This window comes from Aspergillus terreus, genomic scaffold (assembly GCF_000149615.1).
Source record: "Aspergillus terreus NIH2624 scaffold_2 genomic scaffold, whole genome shotgun sequence".
Lineage (NCBI taxonomy): Eukaryota > Fungi > Ascomycota > Eurotiomycetes > Eurotiales > Aspergillaceae > Aspergillus > Aspergillus terreus.
This window is the reverse complement of record NT_165925.1, coordinates 2,469,902-2,493,281: the sequence shown is the minus strand read 5'-3', so window position 1 is coordinate 2,493,281 and position 23,380 is coordinate 2,469,902. Positions and strand designations below refer to the sequence as shown.

The 23,380-nt window shown below is 53.7% G+C and overlaps 6 protein-coding genes and 1 non-coding gene across 7 annotated transcripts; 3 read left to right on the top strand and 4 right to left on the bottom strand.

Moving 5' to 3' along the window:
* Positions 1-5,743: 5,743 nt before the first annotated feature.
* Positions 5,744-10,389, bottom strand: swr1 (putative SNF2 family helicase/ATPase (Swr1); the record flags this gene model as incomplete). The annotated part of the gene is made up of 2 exons (XM_001209234.1): positions 5,744-10,339; positions 10,387-10,389. The coding sequence occupies 2 exons, from the start codon at positions 10,387-10,389 to the stop codon at positions 5,744-5,746; spliced, it is 4,599 nt and encodes a 1,532-aa protein (XP_001209234.1).
* Positions 10,390-11,164: 775 nt separating this feature from the next.
* Positions 11,165-11,739, top strand: ATEG_01868 (uncharacterized protein; the record flags this gene model as incomplete). Its single annotated transcript, XM_001209233.1, has 2 exons — positions 11,165-11,287; positions 11,374-11,739. The coding sequence occupies 2 exons, from the start codon at positions 11,165-11,167 to the stop codon at positions 11,737-11,739; spliced, it is 489 nt and encodes a 162-aa protein (XP_001209233.1).
* An 873-nt stretch (positions 11,740-12,612) lies between these two features.
* ATEG_01867 (C2 domain protein) lies at positions 12,613-16,879 on the top strand (the record flags this gene model as incomplete). The annotated part of the gene is made up of 5 exons (XM_001209232.1): positions 12,613-14,540; positions 14,592-14,777; positions 14,831-15,299; positions 15,351-15,935; positions 15,989-16,879. 5 exons carry the CDS (start codon positions 12,613-12,615, stop codon positions 16,877-16,879), a joined length of 4,059 nt encoding a protein of 1,352 aa, XP_001209232.1.
* Positions 16,880-17,132: 253 nt separating this feature from the next.
* Positions 17,133-17,761, bottom strand: ATEG_01866 (protein MMF1, mitochondrial precursor; the record flags this gene model as incomplete). The annotated part of the gene is made up of 4 exons (XM_001209231.1): positions 17,133-17,279; positions 17,338-17,511; positions 17,611-17,624; positions 17,719-17,761. 4 exons carry the CDS (start codon positions 17,759-17,761, stop codon positions 17,133-17,135), a joined length of 378 nt encoding a protein of 125 aa, XP_001209231.1.
* A 342-nt stretch (positions 17,762-18,103) lies between these two features.
* Positions 18,104-19,817, bottom strand: ATEG_01865 (uncharacterized protein; the record flags this gene model as incomplete). The annotated part of the gene is made up of 2 exons (XM_001209230.1): positions 18,104-19,477; positions 19,668-19,817. 2 exons carry the CDS (start codon positions 19,815-19,817, stop codon positions 18,104-18,106), a joined length of 1,524 nt encoding a protein of 507 aa, XP_001209230.1.
* Positions 19,818-20,375: 558 nt separating this feature from the next.
* Positions 20,376-20,900, bottom strand: ATEG_01864 (uncharacterized protein; the record flags this gene model as incomplete). Its single annotated transcript, XM_001209229.1, has 1 exon — positions 20,376-20,900. One exon carries the CDS (start codon positions 20,898-20,900, stop codon positions 20,376-20,378), a length of 525 nt encoding a protein of 174 aa, XP_001209229.1.
* An 827-nt stretch (positions 20,901-21,727) lies between these two features.
* On the top strand, positions 21,728-21,800 carry ATEG_10494. The gene has a single exon. It is a non-coding gene; the product is annotated as a tRNA-Lys (tRNA).
* The last annotated feature ends 1,580 nt before the right edge of the window (positions 21,801-23,380 follow it).

Here is a 23,380-nt window from a genome sequence, read left to right as displayed (position 1 = left end):
GGATCTGCTTGATGACCTGTTTCAGGGGCCATTCCCTCTGTACTTTGTAGAGCTTTGCAATGAGGGCCTTTTTCCTCTCCCACACGTCGGCGGGGATTGAGTTTTTCATTCTGATGGAATGGAGAGGGAAGTGAAGGATGATTGGGAGTAAGGGACAATGGTGGGAAGTATGGAGATAGGAGAAATGTGTGTAGGTAGGGTAGTATAAGTATAAGTAAGTAGTAGTATAAACGGAGACAAACCGAGGCGTCCGAAAGATCGGGGGATCAACAGAATATATGTGCGTCCATTATCACTGTCCAAGGGGACCACCACCAGCACGCCATGAGCATGTGGCACAGATCCGGAAGCTCGTGCCCATCGGATCAGAGTGAACTATCCTCCCCGGGGGGCAAAGGGAGATCGCCCAGCACGATGATGCCCAGGGAACGGCACACCCACCCTGGTCGGCCGGTGGAGTTTCTCTCCCCTCGCCATCTCGACCAGGCGTTTTTAGTCGGTGGGTGGCCCGTCCATTGTCTCGGGTCCTGTCATTCAGCATCCTCCTCGCCGAAGGATCCGTCCCTTTTTCCCAGGAGAGTCCCAAGATATTGGACGTCGGACCCAAGTAAGCTTCCCTGTCGATCTTTTGGATCTTGAGGGGTTCTGGTACGTTGGAGATAGGGGCAAGCGGCCAGAGAAGAATGGGGATTGTCCGATGGTGTCGTTGAAGGATAAAAAGGAATTACAATAATCGGAAATTGATTTTTAATTAAAATAAAATAGAATCAAAGATGACACTGATCGCTATCTACCGTATCAGCCTCAGTATTGATGTGTCATTTTTCTGTTTCTTTCATGCGATTCCTATATCGGCTTCACGTAAATCTCCATTCTCCTAGTGACTCCATCAATCGCCAGGAGAATACTCCAATTGGGTGGCCGACGTCTCTCCCGTCAATAGTCGCTTTCGACCTATACGCTCATGTCTCCCCCTGTTCATGTCCCTCTCCTTTCTTTTTCTTCCCATGTCCAATCCCAAGAGCGACAGGATGCATGCATGCAGGTCGATCGATATTGACAGCTTCGACCGAGATAAGAATTTAACGGAATCCGCAGTAAGCCGGTGAAAATAGTAACATCCAGGGCGTGCTGCATGTCGTTCGCCTGCGCGGCGATCCATCGAAGGCGCCGAGACCAAGGCTGTGCAGGTTGACTCCTTCGGCGGTCGGAGCCGCCAGTGGACTCTGGAGACTCCGTACAAGTAGTTACATCAAGCAGGACGCCACACCTCGAGGCTGGACGCGATCTCGCTCTCCAGACAAAGAAGTGGACAGGACGCGAGTAATGGACGGCAGTCAGAACGGGTATGGAGGGCGCCGGACTAGCCGCATCTGGGGCTTCCACTGCACATCGAACTGCCTTGTGGGGGATAGCGTGCTGGACGGACCACTGGAGTGGCGCGGAGGGATACCGAATACATTACATTACATACATACCTACATCTACTGGGTGCACCCCATTCCCGTGTTCACTGCAGGTCTATCTAAGGTATCTCCCGAGGAAGTGTCTCTATCTAGATCTACCGTGATGGGGGGTCTCTTGGGAACAACATCGCCCTTCCATTGGATGCCCGTTATGATCCTGGCCTGGAGGATGCAGACGGATCCCGACTACCGGGCCTAGTGACGCTACCCTCCGTGTCGGCTGATTCCTTCTGATCGTTTCTCCGTGGCGGCCGACTAGTTCCCCTCTGGATTTCTGACAGGTTGCGCGGCGACGCATCCGGCAATAATCCGTTCTTTGTCATCGACCCGCCCATGGTTCCCTTTGGAGATGGAACATTGGTGGAATGGTTCAGATGGAGTGGACGAGGGGTATCCAAGCAGTACCATGCATAGATCTGAATTGGACATGGTGTAGTGATCGGAAGATACTGACATCTAGAGTACATATAGACGTAGTCGGAGATTGTGCATCAGTCTGTCGATCTACTCCTATCCCGGGCATCGCAAACAAACTCAGCTACAGACCGTTGGAAACCTTCGCACATAGACTACATTGTCCCAACTCCATGGTTCGGATCACTATCAAATATTCCCTCAAAACACAAAAACTAGATTCCACTGAATACAATCCAAGCATTGACCAGAGTAACGAGCATCTCCTCCGGTCTCGCAGTCGGCACTATTGACGGCACCGTCAGCTAGTCGTGACAGAAGTGGGGAGGGGAGGAGAGGGGAGATTGCAATAAGCGCGCTTATCTCGAGTGACTACTACTCAACTCCGGACGCTTCAACTTCTTCAGGACGTCGCCCCTCTTCGTCCCACGGAAATGCGTTCACGGCTGCCTTTCGCGGTGGATCCGTGCAAATCCCTCGTCCCGGCCAATCGACCCGGGGCATCAGAGATGATCAGCCAGGCCAGCGAGAGTGGATCGCTAGGATCTCCCCGACGAGCCTGATAGTCTCGGACCCTAGAGGTCACTAGACATTAACCGACCCAGACGACGGGCGTTGAGCATGAAACCAGACTGGTGGGAATTGCCTCAGTCAGTCTTGTTTTGGCGTCATCACTTCCAGTATTAACTCAGACCTCCAAAGTTCTCCAATGCACTTCCACAGAATGAGTGAGAGCTCCATAGAAGTCGACCCTCGAAGTAAGGAGATGCGATCCCAGACATCGTCAGACACGTCCACCGCATTATTCGCATCGATATAGGCTATATCTGCCGCAAGCACGTCGAGACGCAGGGGCGCAAGCGAACTACCTAGCCTACGCACCAACCGCATCAAGCGATGGATCTATCAGACTCCCTCGTGCTAATCCATGGATCCTGCGCCAATTACACTGCCCATGTCTAAATTCGGAGTCTGCAGAATGCACCTACGAGTAGGACTTTCGTGCCTGACCTCGAACCCTCCATCACGCCAGACGGATGTAGAATGAGCTAGGTAGCGTTTAGCGTCCTGTCGACAGTGGCAAAAGGAACAAAAAGCAATGTGAGTTCAGCTTATGCACTGCACTCCGGTGAATGCTCGCACACAGCATGGCGATTGGCCAGGAATCGCGACTGTATGAGAGATTATTTGCCAGTCGGTCGAACTGCTGCTGTCATGGCTCCCCACGGGCAGAACTACAGGCTGTCCACGGCCGCCTTGAGGAATTCCCTTACGTACAAGAGTGAGGATGTCGACATCTACTGTCCGGTATTTGCCTCGTATCTCTGCCGCCCACTTTCAGGGTGTGATTGCCTAGTATTCTGCAGGTGACGGGATCGGGGTCTGAAGGGTCTCTCTGTATAGACGGACAGCATACCCGATGCGGCTTGCGATAGTATCTCACTTGATCAGTTGGCTGCGGGTCTGCAGGAACTCAAATACGCTGGTCCGGACTGTTCCATGGATCCAGCGCGGTCGTCTCTCGGCTCCCCTAACCCGGTCCGCACTCCGTAACCCTTACTGCGCCAGGAATGGAAAAGATAGGAAGAGATGGGAACTCCCAGGGTCCCCATCCAATGTCCCAGATATCATCTCCTATCATCGGCGTTGCAATGCGTGCCGAAAGCCGCCCACGTGGGTGTCTATCCGTGGTTCAAAATGTCTCCAGCTTCACAAGTCACGGTCTGCCGAGGTCTTACTGTCCAGACCCAATGTGATGTCCTCGAGACGAGCTGACACCAGACACCAGACACCAGACGGGAGGTCTCCGAAGGGCATCCGGATGTCCACCGCGCAGAGTTTACAACAGCCTGTTCCGACCAACGACAAGTCGTCATGCTCCAGCCGACGCCCCAGGCCAGACCAGACCGCCGTCTTTGTCTCAAACGCACATTGTTTCACAGCCAGAAGAACTAGGCACGGCGTCGGAGTCTAGTTAGCCTACGACAGAGTATCGTCATCTCCACCAGGGCAGAGTTGACCGAGTCGATCCTCGTGCGGAGTGGCAGACATCCCTAAGGTACGTTGGAGAGACCACTCGGCCGACCCATCCACCCAGCAGATCCCTCCTATGAGGACTGACATCGACCGGAGAAGGTTCCTTTTCCAGAAGGCATTCCAAATTCACCCTCCAGAGGGCCCAGAGCATGTCCCAGCCCAGCTCCACAATCCCCAGCCCTAACGGTCCCTGCACGGAAAACACTACCTAATGCAGCAGCTACCCAGCTACTACGTCCGAAACAAAAAGCCTAACTCAAATCAACCATCTAGACCGCTTCTCAGGTCCCGACGTTCTCCTACAGTTCGTCCGAGTTTCGGCCCAGCAGATCACCGGTGGATTGCGGAGACTCCCTCCTCCAACAGGGAGAACCCAGCAGAAACTCAAACGCTTCCTGGATAGCAGTATGTACGACGTAGTACGTACGTACGACGTCGTCGCCAACTGTCCGTTGGACCGAATGCTTTCCCACGCGGGCAGGGTGATCCTTGGAATGATCTTCCCCACGCAGACTCCCTTAGAGCCATGGTAGTCCCGGCGGAGATCAGTGGAGACGAACTCTGTTTCTGTACTTGGTTGGATCGCACGGCGTCCACGATCATTGGATATCCAACATGGAAGTTGTTGGAGAACAGCCGTTTGTACCCGGCCCCTCGTGCGCGACTCCAACAGCTACCATCTTCCTCGGTCCGCCGGCCCTAATAAACTTCACACAAAGACCCAGCCGGCGACGTTACACAACAGCTTCGCGTCCCCCGGAGCCAGCCTAGCGGGCCTCTCTCCTTTCAACTACAGCCCGGCAATTCTTCCCCCCGGCGTGGCACGCTTTAGCTCCTCCCGGGGGGGCAGTTGCGGGTGTGTTTTTCTTTGTGGTCGAGAACGAAGGGCGCAGGGGCACGCGCGGTCCTATGCTCATGAGATCACCACCACCGTCGTTCGAAATGAACCGGACCGCCCTTGGCCGGCGCCCCGAGGGCGCTCCGGTACTTTTGCACCTGCCTATCCGGCGATAGCTCTGGGCGTTGGCGCGACAGCGCCTGCAGCCTCGAGTGGGGATGTTTCACAGGAAACCGATCGCGCAAAACCTTGTGCGGACGGGTGATGCTCCTTTCATGTGCAGGGAGTAAACGGGGCAGCCTTGCGAGGAGGATTTGGCTCCACCGTATGACTCGGTCAGTAGCGGAAAGAGACCGGGGGCAGATTCATTCACTGTTCTCGAGGTGACACTAGTAGCTCCGTAGCCTTGGCCTGGAACCACAGCTGCTAGCTGCTCCTAGAGCACGAACTGCATGTCGTGTTGATCCGGAGTGGATACGCTTCCTGAAGTATAGAGCTATTTCGATGGGAGTCGTACGGCTCTTCCTTCAGGAGGTACGGAGTCACAGATGAATGAATTCTCGATCAAGGACCCTACAGTACTCTGTAAACTCGAACAATAACCAGACCAATTATATTATGAACACTGCAGTCAACGCTGGATAAATATAGGTAGTAATGATAATGCGCTTCTTGGATATCATCCATCATCCAATTCGTCATCCAGCGCCCAGCAAAAACGCAGTCACAACCATCGCAGCACAAACATCTACATATAATTTCTTTTCTCTTTCCCAGATAGACGCCGTCCGGACTCCAAACCCGGTCTTTTGCGCCCCTGTGCAATCCTGAGAAGGGGGGGAAGGGCGCAAACAATACAATAAATCAATACATTCACACAAACGTGATGAAGAAACAGGAGTACAATTACACTGGACTTGCGCAGTCCGTTCCCCCCAAGCAAATACACAACCAGTCAGACACAACTGGTCTAGCCGGAGCCGCAGCCTCAACGACGTCTCTTGCGGAGGCGGTGCTCTTTGCCCTTCTTGGACTTCTTCTTGCTCTTGTCCGCTGGCAGTACGAGCGGCTCGTCTTTCATATTCCACTCCATGAACCGCAGGAGGTAGTCATCGATATGTCCCGGTTGAGCTTCACCTTCGACGAGCTCGTCTCCTTGCATGTGCACTGCGGTCGATCCAGGAGTGGCTCCCTCGTCCAGGCCAGAGGCCATCGGTGTTCCGGCCTGGGTCTGCGCAGGCGTGCTCTGCGACACGCTCCGGTCTTCAAAGTCACCGTCATCCGCGTGTTCGAGTTCCTTCTGCGCATTCTTGGCCGCATCGATATCTTCTTTGTCTTCCGCCTGTTCGAAGACGCGGGACGCGCCAGAGACCCGGTTCTCCAGCACCCGGTCCATGGCAGCACTCGCCTCATCCTGGCTCTCCGGGACCTCTTCGTTGCCGATCATATCGCGCACATCTAGCTTCCTAAAGTAATCGGTCGTGAACTCTCCTTCCTGGATCACGACATCGTCCAGCATCCGCTTTTGGTTGGCTTTGCGGAGAATGTTCGACTCGATCGTATATTCCGAAACAAACCGGTAGATGTGAACATCGCGCGTCTGGCCAATACGGTGGCAACGGTCTTGACACTGTTTGTCCATGGCTGGATTCCAGTCGAGATCGTAGAAGATGACCGTATCAGCACCCGTCAAGTTGATACCAAGACCACCAGATCGACTAGAGAGAATAAACGCCAGGATGCGGTCGTCATTATTGAACCGATCCGTAAGGATCTGGCGCTGCTCAACCTTGGTCGTACCATCCAACCGTAGATAACGATGTCCATGAATGTTGAGGAACTGTTCCAGGATGTCAAGCATCTTCGTCATCTGCGTAAAGATCAAAGCTCGGTGGCCACCAGCTTTGAGATCTCTGAGAAGCTTGTCCAGCCTTTGCAACTTGCCGCAATCATACTGCAACAGTCGCTTGTCCGGAAACGCAATTGACAAGCGCATCTGAGCTTCGTGGAACGGATCATACGGCGGGAATCTCTCCTTCTTGGTGAGATACCGGGTTTCGATCGGGGTTAAGGCAGCTTCGGTGATGCCAGCCGCAACGGCAGCAGGTGTGACACAAGCAAATCTCTGAACATAGCCTTCCATGGCATGAGACCGTTCTTCGATGGACAGGATCATCGAAGCGAGAACGGATGACCGGCTTGACAGCCAGTCCGCCAGCGAACGCTTCCGTAAGGGGCCGTGAGAGGTCGGCCGCTGCTTGCTGTCTGCGGTCAGGAATTCGATCAAGCTTGTTCCGTACACAGGCCGACGGCCGTGCCGCTTCGACTCGAAATATAGACATCTCTCCAGTTCTGCCATCCTCCTCTTACGGCAATCATTCTCCAAGGCCTCCAGGGTGGACTGTACAGTGGAACCATCGAACCTCATCGCCCAGTTGGTCCGGTGGTACTGAAGCTCCCGAAGTTTATTGAAAGGGCCGTAAGCCATCAGCCTCGTGCTATCGTCTGCTAGTCGCCGGGAAATGTTCTCCCGAGAGATAGGAACCAGGTTTAAGAAGTCCAGGTCGAGTCGTTCCAGGGGATGTTCAAACAGCAGGCGTCGGCGGACGAGGAGTTCTTTGACCTCAAACTCCGTCGCCACAGAACGCGGCATGGCAAAGGATGTCGATATCGGTCGGGTCTCAAAAAGGTCGGGGTGGTTGCACACCTTCCGAAGCTGCATCAGACAGTTAATGATAGACAGATAATTTCCTGAAGCAAGAGTCTCCTTGGTCTGCGCTCTAGACATGAAACCATCATAGAGGTATCGTTGACGCTTGGAAAGTCGACAATAGATGACATGCTCGTATTTTGCAGGCATCTGCTTCTCGACGTCGGCTTTCAGACGACGTAGGATATACGGTCTCAAAACGGTATGAAGTTTTGTAACCACTCGTTTAGCCTCGTCGTCCATGGTCTCTCGGCCATGTTCCAGGATCTGCTCCACTGGACGCCTGAACCACTCAGAGAAGTTCCTCAAGTCAGCAAACCCTTCGATGCCCTCATCGTCACCATCAGACGGCATCAAGAAGAACAACAGAGACCACAGCTCCGTCAGGTTATTTTGAAGCGGAGTTCCAGTCAGTAGAAGTCGTGCTCGGGTCCGGAATGTTAACAGCGCTTGCCACCTCTGCGAGCGAAAGTTCTTGATATTGTGCGCTTCATCCAGAATCATATAATGCCAGGCCCTCCGCTTGAGGACTTGTTGATCCTGCAGAACGAGTTGATATGATGTGATTAGAACATTCCAACTCGTATCGTCCATCCAACCCTTGCGCTTCTGTCGTCGCTCCTCCTGGTTGCCATAGTACGTCATGATCTTGAACCCGGGGCACCACTTTTTGAACTCCATCTCCCAATTGAGGATCACACTCGTGGGGACAACAACCAGATGCGGGCCCCATACCTCATGTTCCACGGCGAGATGTGCAAGCAAAGCGATCGTCTGTATAGTCTTTCCGAGACCCATTTCGTCGGCAAGGATACCATTAATATGATTGGTATAAAGTCCGGCAAGCCAATCAAGTCCAAAATGTTGGTACTCACGCAGAGTTCCTCGAAGAAGATGCGGTATGGGTGTCTTCAGTCCAGGAGCGGGAGACTCGTTCTGCTGCTCTGCAGGCTTTTCTGTTGAAGGCTCATACGATGACACGGACTCTGGTTCAGAAGGCTTTGTAGCAAGTGTGCCCGGCGATGCTTCGCTAGAACGCTCGCCACTCTGATCAGGTTCAGGTCCTTGAGGCATGTCGGAAGTCCCCTCGGGGACCTTAGGAGTGGAAACGTCGGAAGAATCATGTGCCATGAGGTTTTCAGGTCGAGGCGTATCTGCGCTTCCAGTGTCCGCTGTCTCCTCCATTGGAGCAGCAGCGACAGAGGTAGAGTCATCAGCCGTCTCCATCAGATCGGGAGGTGCTGATTCAGAAGCTGGTCCAGTTGGGATGAGTGAGACTTCGTCGGGGTCTTCTATTCCGTCGCCCTCATTCTCGTCGCCTGAAGCTTGTTTCACATTATCGTCACCGTCGTCGCCAGGGGTCTGACCACCAGTCAGCGGTACATCGTTCGCGGAGAAAAATCCTAGCAGCCCAGGCCCGTCATCACTTTCTTCATCCGAGTCCCTCTCTTCGTCACTGTCGCCCATGTCATCATCCATATCAGTAGACTCTTCGTCGCTGTCGTCCATGAGCATCGGGTCAACCTCCTCAAGTTCTACTCGTTCCGGTGAGTCTTCTTCGGCTAGAGACTTTGGAGCAGCTGCATCGGAAACATGCCCGCTCTGGAAGTCCTCGCTCTCTGACAACGCAGTCTCATCCGATGCCAGGGAATCCCGATCCGCCTCACGGGGAGTAGCAGGAAGATTAGCGTACTTGAGTCTAAGCTCCTCTGCGGTAAGGCCTTCATCGTCATCGACTTCGTTTTCTTCTTCGCTTTCAGAATCAGAAGACAGCATATCACTCTCCTCAGATCCCTCGTCGGACTCGTCGGTCTCCTCTTCCTCGCTATCGGTAGTTTCAGGCGCGTCGCTACCAGTTTCACCCAAAATCTCCATTCGCCTCTTCTCGAAAAGCATGGTGGACTGTTTTATGGCGTGATCCAAGGCTTGTTGGTTCTCGGCTTTCCGCTCTTCCTCCCAACGCGCCAAGCGTACGCGGTCTATCTCTGCGCGGGCCAAGTCGAACATCTTCTGGAGGTCCTTGGCGAGTTGTTTCCGCCTCACGCGCATCTCCTCCTCCTGCTCCCTAAGTATATCTTCCGGATCCTTGTGCCGTTTCTTCCAAGCGTCGGCACACCACTGGGCGAAAAGTTTTGCCGTCTGCCGGTGTCGTCGGTGTTCCTGGTCAAGGAGCTTCTTGAAGTACAGTGCATGTGCCACAAGGTGATCTTGGTGCGAATACTGCTGGGGCGGCTCTTCTTGCTGTTCCGGTAGATATGCGGAGCACACGTCGGGACCCAGTAGACCGCCAGGCTCCGCGGCAGCAGCTATTCTGCATCGTTTCTGTGCTTCTTCAAGAGCCTCGGCTGGCGTGAGAACGTGTTCATCGCGCATTCCCCCATCCGGACTCTCCAGCCATTCCCGGAACGAGCCATACTTCCGAGGTGCTAAAACGTGGGAAGGATGCTGGACTCCAATTGATGGCTTCTTCACCTTGATCCGCAGTCTGGGAAACCTCTGACTTTGTTGTTCGCCTTCATGTGTCTCCGTCGCTCCGGCGTCTCTCCACCCATCGTCCCCTTCGCCCAGCTCAGCGCTTGATCCATTGACGCCCGTGTGGGAAGTTCGACGATGAGCACTCGGGGTTCCAGAGCTCTGAGATGTCGTCCGGGAATATTGTTTGGGTGCGGGAGACTTCGAGACCTGTCTCCGCCGAGTAGACGCCCCCCTGGTAGACACGTTGCGCGGTGATCCGTTCGTCGTCGCGTTGCCACCAGCAATCTTCCCATTCGTCTCGCCACGCGACGGAGATATCGCCAGCGGGGAGGACACTACCGGCTTTCCCCCTACATACTGCTTCTGAGCTGCTCGCGTGTGCCTTTTTTCCGACGGGGGCTGCAAGTCGAGCGGGACCGCGTTAACTCGAGAAGACCGGCGTTTACCATCTTGAAGGAAGGATGTCGGGCCATCCCACTCCCGGCCTTCTTCCAGGGGGGCGATATGGGACGGGAAGTCGAGCGACGAGAGGGCGTCGAACCGGCAAGCTTGCGTCTTTTCGATGGCGGCCCGTCGGGATTATCGACGGCGGATTCGTCCCCTTTCGGCTCCGAAGGTAGGGAATCGCGTTTTGAAAACTCGTCAGGATAATCCGGCGCAGGCAAATCCGATGGAGTGGCGGAGGGCTCGGGGGTCACGCGTTCATGGTGGTGTGAAATGCCATTCGAGCTGCCGTTTTGCATGTCTTGGTAACCACGGAGGCAGGGGCCCTGATCACAGCTGACCCCAGTTTTCCCAACGAGGACGCGGTCGATACGGGGAAAATTGGCATCAACGGGTAGCTAAAACTGAGTTAGAATGCCACCAGAAATTTGGCATAGTTATCGGGCATGTAGCGCGACTGGGAAGGAAAAAAGCACGGCGATGGCGAGATTGCTTGGAGAGGTGGTTTTTTCAATACTCTGACGAGGAGTACGGGGGACGTGTTTGTCAGCCCGGGTCCTGCATGCCTCAGGCGCCAAGGCCACACACGCCTTTCCGCAAACCTCCAGCAATTAATCCGAATCCCGTCATTCGACCTCCTCCCATTGATTGAGCCTTTTCGTGCCCTCCCTCCGCCCTCGATCCATCCTCCCACCATTCCGGCACGAAGGTGAGTTTTTCGCGCCCGGGGCATGCATTGTTCCTAATCGCATTACTCTTCAATGCTAATGCCTTCAACAGATGCTCTCCCAGCGCATTTTGACCCGGCGCCTGCCCCAGCTGGCTGCCCGTTCGATCGTCCCCCGCGCCACTTTCTCCCAAGGCCGGACTCTCGCGGCTGCTGAAGCTGAAGATCCTCTGCAGGTGCGTTATATTTTGATGCCGTTCCCTCGCTGGTCGGCCCTGTCCGAGTGCAATTGAGCCCCACTGACGCCTCCGCGCTCCTACAGAATGGCGGCTACCAGAACCCTCCCCGTGTGAAGCGTGCCTTCAGAGACCCCTATGGCGACTGGTGGGATAAGCAGGAGAGACGTAACTTCGGCGAACCAGTTCACGAAGAGAACGAAATTCTGGGCGTTTTCAGTCCCGAGCAATATACCCACGTCACGGCTCGCAAAGGTCTCTTCCAGCTCGGCGCTTTCGTTGTGACCTTCCTCGGCCTCTGCGGTGTTGTCAGCCTTTACTATCCGGACAAGCCTAGTGCTCCTAAGACATACCCTGATGGTCTGGAGAAGGAGCTCGGTGGAGCGCATGCTGTTCCGGTAAGTTGGATCCCTAGCTACATGGCTCTTGTACACTGGCTTATGCATTACTAACGGTGTTTAGGCCCGCAAATCCGGTCAGGATTCGTGGTAATTTCTTTAGCTTTTGTTTCATGTTGTGTAAATAAAGACAATGCGATTTGAGTTCGGTTTGCGATCAATGCGTGTGATCATCGACAGGATTGATAGGGAGGCGGTCGACTCCATGACCTGCGACAGCTAACAGAAACTGATAGTACCTGTTCTCGTGGAACCCGGTCATAAACCGGTCGAACGATCCGTGGAGTTGGATAGGTGTGATCTTTGTTCGGCTACAAGAGGCCCCTATGGGGGTATGCCGAAACCAGATGGAGCCGGGTTTCTGTGCGATCTTTGTATAATGTGTGCGACACTACAGGAACCACCACGGTTGATCCGAATATCTGGTGATTTCGGTGTTCAAACGTTGGTAATTTTGGTGGCTCAAGTACAGCTATCCCTGTAGATCCTAGCGTCTAGTTAGAGCATAACAACCAACCTAACTAAAACAAAGACTACAAGCTAGGTCCTATAAATAAATTATCAGGTAAGATTCCCAGTATTCATTGCCCGGATAGTGTTGACTACAAAGGCGGACTACGTCAGTGCACGGGGACAGCTCTTTTGTTTCAGGTGTAGCAAAAACACTCGGGCAATCATAGCCAAACACCCCTCCCATTTCACCCCTTTCTTCCCTCAATCCCTCCGACATTTCCCACGTAATTGCCCCCCATACCAGTCCCACTTCTCTGGGATTACTTATCACGCTGTGCGATCCCCTCGGTGTCTCTGCAAATACCATCCATCCCCTCCAGCGTGTAGGCTGGCCTGGTTGAGACCGCGATCCCTCCCATCCATGGTCCCCGCCCTCCGCGCCTCTGCAGAAGATCAAGATAAAGGATATCCCTGATGTCGACGGCATCGACCCAGTCCCGAGGCATAAATCGACGGATCAACAGCCTTCAGAATGAATCTCGCCATTCGCGCACCCCCTCCGGGTCGCGTCGTCGCCCCGTGAACCCGACTACGTCCTATACCTACGCTCTCCGTGTTGCCTACCTTGCCTACTTGCTGCATCCCCGTTCGCGCCGAGTTCATAATGCACCGGCTCCTCAACAGCGCCCGAAGCGGGCTTCGACGTCGTTCCACGACCTGATGAGTGATTTCTCGCTGGTGAGGGATTCCAAGAGCACTAGGTTCCCGCACGGTTTCATCTCCGAGCTGGAGAAGAGGTTGACCGGGGTCCTGACGAAGAAAGAGAAGAGGAAGGAATATCAGGACCCTCTGGTAGTCAGAACATTCGCCGCGTTTTTGAACACCCTCAAAGAACAGTCGTTCAAGAAGCGCATGGAGAAGGACCGACGTGCCGAGGATCTCGTCCTGATCTTCTATTCGAATGCGACGAAGGAGCTGAGCAAGGGAAAGGATCCGGACGATGATAGCTGGCGGTTGATGGTGGACAGACACGTTGCGCTCTTTGTTCGGCTCTTTGCGCTTATCCTCAAGAGCAATGACTGGGCAAAGGAACGGCCGGAGCTAGCAAACCGTCTGTCGGTCTTGGAGAACAAGCTTCTTTCGCAAGATCAGGATCTCATGGAGGGTAATGGAACATCTACGGTGGAAACTACTGCTTCGCTGAGCTATGATGTGAAGGATATGCCGCTCGTGCAGCACGTGGCTAGGATCTACGGCATGAGCACTGCCCAAGTGCAGTCCGACATCGACAGTCACAGGGGGACTTGGACAGCACGCGCAGCCCTGCAGGACTTGAAGGCTTACCAGACTCACCTGAGCCTGAACACCCGGAAGACATTATCCACGGAGGATTTTGACAATGAGGAAGCATACGAACATTGGAAGAAGGGCGAGGGTCCTGACCTGTCGCAGATGATGCTTGCCATTGTGCAGTCCAACCCTGAGCTTGCCAAAAGCGCACCTGGTGGCGCTCTTCCGCAGTTTAATGCAAGCCCCAGCGATGGTGCACTAGGCGAACTAACACGGACCAACTCAGACCGACCGACATCGTACATCATCGATCAGCCGGTGGACCTCAGCTCCCTCTCTTTTGGTGATGACAATAACTCGGATGAATCCGACACGTATACCTTCATACCACCTGAACCAAGAACTGTTTACAGTCATATCCTGGCGCAGGCCTTGACCCACGATTTGAAAGACCGTGAGATGGAGGCCACCCAAGCCACTTCTGAAATCCCGTCAATGAAACTTCTCTCCAAGCAATCCAGCGAACTCCTGAATGAAGTTTGTCTTCGCTGGAGGATTCCTAACTTCTCGAGAATCGTTCTATTCTTGGACGTTGTCCGTACGAAGTTCGTCGACAACGAGGTGGATCTCGACACCTTAGATGCGGCATTCACGTTTGTGAAGGAAGCGCCTTCGGCGGAGAAGAAACGCAGCAGCTTCGTGGCGTCTGTCTTATACGATCGCCAGAAATGGACGGTTCACGACCTTCTCTTGATGCAGCAGATCCTTTCGTCCCTCCACGAGGCGCTGCTGAGGGAACTATACGACGTCATGATGGACTGTTACGAAGCCAAGCCTCGTCCAATTGGTCCGGTGATGTACGTCTTAGAGAATCACATTCAGATAGACCCCGACTACAGTGAAGACTCTTCGGATATTGAGCGCTTCCGGGCATACGTACAAGATGGGCTTGCTCAGAAGGCGGCAGAGAAATACCAAGAACTTCTGGGTCAAGAGGTGCCTGTTGAACCGGAATCATGGGAGCTAGATCACGTCATCCAGCTTTGCGATGTTATCTCAAAACTCGCACAGAAAATTCGGAAACGCTATCGCAATAACCCAGAGATCATGGGGTAAGGATACTCTCAACCTATACCCCGACCGTATTAGCTGACAGAAAACAGCGTCTCTCCTCACAGGACCTTGGTCTCCAATGTATTTCCGATCTTTGCAGAGGATGTCCACGAGATGGTCGTGAGAATCATTGAGAGGGAGCAAGCGACAGGTCAAGAACTTGCAATTGAGGATGGCTTTGACCTCTATAAGAAATTGGCAACCGTTCGCCGTCTGTTTGTTGAAGCACTTCCCGAGTATGACTTTCATCCTTCCCTATTACACGGTTTCCCGAGCTAACCAGCAAAAGTCAACCATTCCCGTTCAGTGTGGAGGAGCTGATGGAAGGATTCGTATGGCGCTGGATTCGCTTGACTGACCAGAAGATTATGGACTGGGTTGAGCAAGCCATCCGGCAAGATGCCTTCAACGTTCGAGCGGATGACGTGGGAGACATGGTACCCGAAGATTACCGGCACAGTGTATCTGTGATAGACATCTTCCGCTCGTTCAATCAAGTGGTTGAGCAAATGATACAGCTTGAGTGGGACGACGATTTCCAGTACGCCAAGTTCATGACCGCGTTGTCCAAATCAATCGGAAAGGGCGTTGCGAGATATTGCGAGTCACTGGAACAGATGTTCGCCAAGGAAATGGACCGACTGTCTCCGGATCAAGAGGCAGCAATGAACCAAACGGCGCAGGAGAAGATCATGCAAATGGCAAAGGAGGCATGGAACAGCAAAGAGAAGATCGAACCCTTCCAGTTCTTTCCCCAGGTAAGTCACCAATCGTTACTCTTGAGCAGTGCTTAGTTAACTGTGCTATAGTCTCTTGTGAAGCTGAACAATGTCGAATATGCTCTCGCACAACTTGATAAGCTTGAGCGAGAGATCAATGTTGACGGTTGTGCCGAGGTGATAGCGCAACATTCGCCTCCACAGCTGCAGAAGGTTCGCAGGTCGACAACCTATGTGTTCACAATCAAGATCGTCGAGGCCGAAGACCTGAAGGCGTGTGATATGAATGGAGGCAGTGATCCCTACGTGGTACTGGCGGATGAGTATCAGAAACGGATTGCAAAAACTCGAATTATCTACAATAACCTGAATCCCCGGTGGGACGACACCGTTGATATCACCACGCAAGGACCGTTGAATATCATTGCAACCATCTGGGATTGGGATGCAGTGGGTGATCACGATTACGTGGGACGCACTTCGATCAAGTTGGATCCTGTGCATTTTAGTGACTTCCTGCCGAGGGAATACTGGCTCGACCTGGATACGCAGGGCAGACTGCTGCTTCGGGTGAGCATGGAGGGAGAGCGGGACGACATCCAGTTCTACTTCGGCAAGGCGTTCCGGACGCTGAAGCGCACGGAAAGAGATATGACCCGGAAGATCACCGAAAAGGTATGAACCCTTTATAGATTGACATGAACAATCACTGACGGCATATAACCCAGCTCTCTGCATATATTAGCCACTGCTTGTCGCGCCGGACCCTGAAATCCTTGCTCTCTCGAGGCCTCACGATGGCGAGTGTGTCCAACTTCCTGAACCGGAACCGTGCGCAGTCCACAGCCACCATGCCGACTAGTGCGGAAGTGGAAAATGCGCTGACTCCGCTGTTTGATTACTTCAACGATAATTTCGCCATTATGAACAAGACGCTCACGTCGGAAGCCATGAAGATGGTCATGGCGCGGCTCTGGAAGGAGGTGCTGAGCACGATCGAGAGCTTGCTGGTGCCACCTCTCTCCGATAAGCCATCCCATCAGAAACCTCTCACGATGCAGGAGGTGGATATTGTTTCACGCTGGCTCGTGCTACTACTTAATTTCTTCCACGCAGTCGACGACGAGACGGGCGAGGCCAACGGCGTCTCGATGGACATCCTCAAGTCCCCCAAGTACCATGAAATCCAGAGCCTGAACTTCTTCTACTTCGAGCCTACGGAGAACCTCATCCGCACGTCCGAACGCATGGCATCGGCCACGATCTCCCGACAGCAAGCAAACAAGAACCGCGCCTCCGCGCCTCCGCACCTCGGCGCCGCCGGGTCGGGCAGCGTGCTCGGCGTGCCCGCCGCCCGCCGCGCGAAGAGCATCATGCTCTCGCGCAATCTGGGCACGATGAAGAAGATGAAGGAGGAGAAGCGACGCGAAGCCCAGGCAGAGCCTAACGACGACATGATCCTGCGCATCCTCCGCATGCGCCCTGAGGCCGCGGGGTATCTGCGCGATCGAAGCCGTCAGAAGGAGCGTCTTGCGGCCGCGGCCGCGGCCGACGCCATCGTCAAGCAGAGTCTCATGGCCGGCGGAGGACGCATGGCCGGCACGTTGGGACGACGATAGGATGGTAGTGGGGGAGGTCAGGTCATGAACGTGGTGTTTGATGCTTCTTTGGTATTAATTCTGCGAGCTGGTCATCGATTTGTTTTCCATAGTTGGCTTTCCATGATGATTCCCATTTTCGCCTGTGGACGTAATATGCAGCTGTACTTATGACCTAATCGAATACGACGTTGACTATTCATCTACACACTTGCAAAGAAAGACATAAGTCATATTCAAACTTTCATTGATTCGTGCTCCATCCGCGAAGCATCTACTCAAGAGCAATGCACTCAATCTCAACAGGCACACCCTTAGGCAGCTGCGCAACAGCGACACAGCTACGCGCGGGCTTGTGGACGAAGAACTTCTCATAGGTAGCGTTCATCTCGGCAAAGTTGGCCATATCCGTCAGGAAGACCTGCGACACGTCCGTTAGCACAGCACACTCCCCCGCAAAAGCACAAATACAAACATACGTTGACCTTGACGATCTTGCTCACGCTGGATCCGGCCGCCTCAACGATGGCCTTGATGTTGTTGCAGCAGGCCTGGGTGAGCTCGCCGATGTTGCCCGAGACGAGGTTTCCGGATGCGTCGGCGGGGATCTGGCCCGAGACGAAGATCTGGCCGTTGGCGCGGATGGCCTGGGACTATTCAATTGAAGGATTGGTTAGTCGATTGTCAATTTCGTGGTGTAGCTAGGTGGAAGGGGGTCGGCTGTGACGTAAGATGAGGTGAGGAGGACTCACGTAGGGGCCGGCAGCTGCAGAGTCACGATTAGCCTGGTTCTTTTGGTTGTGCTTTTCGCAATTGACCGGGGGTAATGGGTTAATCTGTAGGTGTGGTTGGGGACTTACGAGGGCAGGCACCGGCGGTGGTGACAGGGGTCATTCCAGACATTGTGGCGGTTTGGGAGCGATATACGGGTCGAACGACGCGGGGAGAGGTCGCGAGGGTGCAGAAGAGAGGAGAGGAGAGGGAGACGTGCGAGAAGAGACGACGAGAGCTGGAACGGAGCATGAGGGGGAGATGGAGGGGCAGAACGGAGGTTGCTTTAAGTACGATACGAGGTGGGGAGCAGTACTCCGTAAGGTATTCCGCGGGAAAGTTGGCCTGAGGCCCTCCCCGCCCGATTCGGTGGGGCGATAACACAAGGTACTCTATGTACTTCACATCCATTAAGTATGGGTATTCATTCAGGTAAATATATGGAGAAGTAATATGTACATGTGATGCAAGTATTTACGTCCCCGTTCTGGTATTGTTCAGATGGCCCAGCTGCTGCAGGAATGCCGCCGTGTGTTCTGGGGAAAAACCAAAGAACACCGGCCCGTTGAATACGATATTCGCCGGGGAATTTGTCGGACAGCCGTCTCCGGGGTGCTTTCCAGCGTCATGTTCCACGGCATCATTCATCTGCTGGGGATGCCTGACAGTCTCGGTTTCGGGCTCTGCGTGGTCTGGGGCTGGTGCAGGAGGTGCGCCATGGCCAAACGGACAACGACCCTTGGGAGCAGCTGCGGTGTTCTCGCCAGCGGGATGATGGAACGGCGACGTCGAGTGCATGTCCGTGGCAGCGGATCCTGAAGGGTCATTCGAAGGAGCCCCTATAGTGGCAGGGACAGGAGCCACAGGAGACTGCGGCGCCGATGCAGCAGGAGGGATGGGAACAGGAATCCCCCAAGGCCGGCTCGGGGATTCGCCAACACGAACTTCGCGCAGCGGGCGGTCAAAGTGGCCCTTCCTGTCTTCCTCGTCTGGTTCCTCCTCTTCTTTGATAGACGGCTGTGTGTCTGACTTCAGACCAACTTCCTCCGCCCATTTCACCACCCGTTCAGCAGACGTGCTAGAGCCGGGGGCATCTCCATTGGCCCGGTTGGGTAGAAAGGCCTGGTGCTTCATGGACAAGCCGCGGATCATGTTGATCAGGCTACCGTACTTCGCATCCAGCTGGCGCATGCTGGACGAATCCTTCTGGTACCGCGCCACGCAGATGGCATGGCTGCGAGGGATCTCGTGCTTGTGCCGCTCGACATACTCGGCCACTTCCTCCGGACTATGTTTATCTAGATATCTGATGGGACACCGAGAAACGGGACATTGAGTGGTGGAGGTCCTCGCGGAGGGGGCCTGACTCGACCGTCTGTCGGATTTTTCGGCTTTGATTGGGTCCAAATCCTCGTGTCCGCACGCATCACCATTTTGAGCGGGATCAAGTCTTCCAGCCCCATGCGACGCCCCATTTTCAGAGGGTTGGCCTGGTGGCTTGGCGAAGGGACATCGCAGGCGGCCCTGGGTACCCTTGGTCGTGAAGTCTTTCTCCAGGGGACCCGGAACCCCAGCCCGGGTGGCGACGAGACATGGATTAGCATCAGATAGAGGCCTATCCCCCTGGCTGCGCAGGATGGTTTGGTAGCACTCCAGGCCCTCCGTTATGGCAGTAAGCATCTGCTCTCCTACGTTTCCAGACTCGGCCAGCGTCTTTACTACATCCGGAGGGTTTAACGATGGTTTATGAGGGGGTTGGAGTTCGGCATAGTGGCCCAGGATCTTCTCCGAGACGATCTTCGTATGGGTATCGCGTCCACCCGGGAGACGGTCTGCTAATTTCAAATACTAGACGACATTAGTACTCGTCCGAGAATTCGACGTAAAACATCAAGGTAGGTGGGCAAGTCTCATCAGATAATACATGTTATATCCGTCACCGCCGCAGATGCGACTCCTGATCTAGAGCTAATCGATTTTTCTCGTCATATGAGACTGGGGAGGGGGGAGGATAGAGGGAAGGAGAGGAGAAGGTTACCTCAGTGTTGGCATATTCCAGCCGTTGCTGTAAGCGTCTTTCTTTACTGCCGAGTTCTTGGGTGGTTAGCAGAAGAGCTTCAAAAGCTCTAGCTAAGGTCTGCAGTTGCAGATCCTGCTGCGTGTCCGCCACCACCGGTGCAGGGGACATGTTGTGTTCAAGAAATGTTACAAGGTATTGAGCATCACATTTGATGAAAGGTAGAGCACCTCTGCACAAAGCAGAAGCGCAGCTGAAAGATCATGGGAGTGAGAAAGAGGGAGATGGGAAGGAGGAAGAAAGCAGAAGGAGATCGTTGCCTGAAAACAGAGCGGAAAATAAGCGAGCTGGTCCGTGCGGTCACCACGTGATGGTGTTGACGGCCAGCTGTTGTAGTTCCGGCATCGTGAGTTCCGGATCGCGCTATCACATTCACTACCATGTATGAGTATCATGAGTATTCTTATTCACTAGCCCTTTAACGGGCGTCTGCCAGATGGCAGTGCTAGCAGCTGGAACTCTTTCACATCAATGAAAACAAATCACAACTTCAAATCCCCATGGACTCCGTCACTCTAACAGATGAACTTTTGGTGGGAGGAACAATGAACAAGGCAAACGATCATCAAACACTTTTCTGGCAGGACTAGTGATGCACAAAAGGTCAGTCTCTGACTCAATATACTCTATGGAATAGATAGACTCACCATGTGCTAGTCTTGAACTCTGTCATCTGCGCGAGGCCCTGGGCCTTCTCATCTCGGCTTCTGAAACTTGGAAGACTCGCGCGACTTCCCTAGCTATGACCGGGTCATACGGAAGCTGGGCAGCGAAGCCGATGTCGTTTGCGGAATAGGCCCGTCTGTGTCTGGCGAGAACTGCACGGACGCTTCCTTCGATGTCCGGGTGGTGGTCATCGGTTGGGGAGCTCTGGTTTGTGGAGCGGTTTTGAGGCGATTCGGTTCGTTTCTTGTCGCTCCCGTTCGCACGGCTGCGGTGGTGGGCGTCGACCTTTTCGTTGTTCTCGTCGTCGTCCGACTCGGCGAAGTTGAAGGATTCGAATCTTTCCAGGACGCGGTCGTTGTTCAGATGCTCCATGAGTGCGTTGTTGATGTGTTCCATGGTCGCGATCTCGTCGTTGAGGATCATCGCCAGGGTCGGCAGGGAGTTCGGGATGCGTTGTCTCCTGTCCTTCGAGGGCGAGCCGCTCAGCGACAGGTAGCCGGAGTTGGGGGTGGGAGGTGGAGCCTGCATTGCTGTGTCTTGGTGGTTGTCGTGTTTGATGGTTATTGTCGTTGTTGTGAATGTGTGTTGTGGGGGACTTGAGCTGGTGCTGAGAAGGTGCAGTCACTACTAGGTAGATACAGGAGCTGGGGCTGGCTGGTCTGGCTTTGGTCAGCGACCCTGTGACTGTCAGTGGTGGCTGCTTTGTATGCACTCTAGGTCCGGACCAATGCACACAGTCTCTCGCTAACTTTGCTCTGGTAACATCTTTACATGTGCCATTAGACATCTTGTCTTCTGGCCTCTCGGTATTCTGTTCCTGATTCACCTAGAGCAAGACTGTCTGTCTCTTGCTGAGTAGGATACTTATGTGGCATGTCACAGTGCCGGTCTATCATTTACTACTATTGGTCAAAGGTCTCCGTCATTATCTACGTCTTGAGCTACTGACGGTCTATTGTTTGGGGCTTGGAGTGGTTAGTATCGGTATATCATGGTGTGATCTGCACGTGTATGTTGGACCCTGCAGATTTACTACCTTGACATGTACCTTGCATGTGTATGAGGCATATCTCCACCGGATATATGTCTCGCAATGTCTTACTGGCTCGTATATAGTCTGCAGGTGGAAATAATATATATATAGGACTGCAGCAGCATAGGGAACAACCATACCGAAGGGCCAGTGGATTGATAGATTGGACCATATGCAGCCAATATGAAGTGATCAGTGCAAAGTCCATCCTCTTGAGCCAGCATCAGCTTCTTTGTAAAGCAGGCCATGCCATACCTATCTAGCAGGTTAGGCAGTAGCTCCCCCCTCATCTAGTCAAAAAAAGCCCGGCGCTCAACAGCAAGCCGGGCTAGCTCAATCGGCAGAGCGTGAGACTCTTAATCTCAAGGTTGCGGGTTCGACCCCCGCGTTCGGCTTTCTTTTTTTGCCCCATACTTTTCCAGATCCCCATGAAAACAACGCATCCGACATCCGCGCGTCGTTATTTTTACCACGTACAAACAGCCAAAATAGCCACAAATCCCCGGCAAAATCCCGCAGTCCCCTACACAAGCTGAAACACCGCCCCCGGTGGCAGACCATGCCGATCCAGCGTTAGTCGTTCCGCGCTAGGTGGATGTGCTCTGGTCTGGCCTGCAGGGAGTGGGCTGCGGCGGCCATTACAACCGCATGCACGCAACGAGGGCTGCGCCAGTGGCCCGTTACGAGTCCTGACAGGCGACGAGAGAGCCCCCGAGCGCCGTGACGCCAGGGTGCGACAAGTGGCTGCAGATGGCTGCAGGCGCTGGCGGCCACGGTGGGGGAGACCGACAGGATGATTCATGGCGTCGAGTGGGACGATTGGGCTGGAATCCTCCGCCAGGGACCCGTCGTTGTCATCCTGATGCCTGATTGTGACACCCCGAGTTCGTTTTAGGGACTATCCGTACGACCGTATACGGAATACGATGGGAGGATGGATATGGATTATGGTTGATGAGGAGGAATAAAGGCTGTGATATATGTATTCTCCACGACTTCCCACTTGTACTCCGTAGTGGCAAGATGGGAGTGGCCAGACTGCAGTCGAATGGATACGGAAGATCCGAGAATTGCATGATAGTCGAGACAGTCATGGACCGGCGCATGGTGGACGAATGATGGCGGTCAGATCCGATGGGTATGGCAGATTGCGTGGAAAGGTTGGGTGGTTCATATCACGCAGCGATGCTGGCCTATCGCGTTGAAAGCTTTGACGTCTGCTTTGACAATGGAGATGATGGAGGGCGTGAAGGATAGGCTGAGAGGGATGCATCGGGGGTCTTTGACGACATGGATGTCTGTCAAGATTGAAGACATGTCTCTCTTTGAACAAAGGAACCCTGAATTGTTCTGCTGTACCTGTACAGAGAAACCACAAGGAACAACCTCCGAGACTAGAAGCGATTCGGCTGAACCGGCGATCCGCGGTGGATTCCCTGTTGATCCATTCCACTAGGGAGTAGACAGTGGTGCTATCTCCATCGAGAATGGCCTTTGTGGCGTGTCCAGGAGTTCAGTCCTCCGCCGAGGGAGTGATGGGCCAGAGAGCTATATATAGAGTGTGTAGGCAGGAGAATTGAGAAGCAAGTATGAAGTATGCTGGATATACATAGAAAGAAGGAGGGGCAGATCTAGACTTGATGACTTATCATGGGATTTTCTCAACACAATACTCGTACATATGTAGAATAACATAACTAATTATATGCTAAATTACTATTGTAAATATATATAGTAATAATAACAAGTAATTCTAGTGACAATCGACTAAATACATAGACAAAATTTCCCAGATTAGTACCTAACCTCCTACTACAGTGTACGGTAACGTACCGAAAACCCCTCCGCCGCTTATCATCTCGACTGCTCGATTTTTACCTTTTTCGATCTCCTTCACCCCTCATCCACTCACCCCCCCTGCTCTAGTCCTAGTCCCTTTTTTTTTCTCCCTTATCCACCCCTCCCCCTCCCTCTT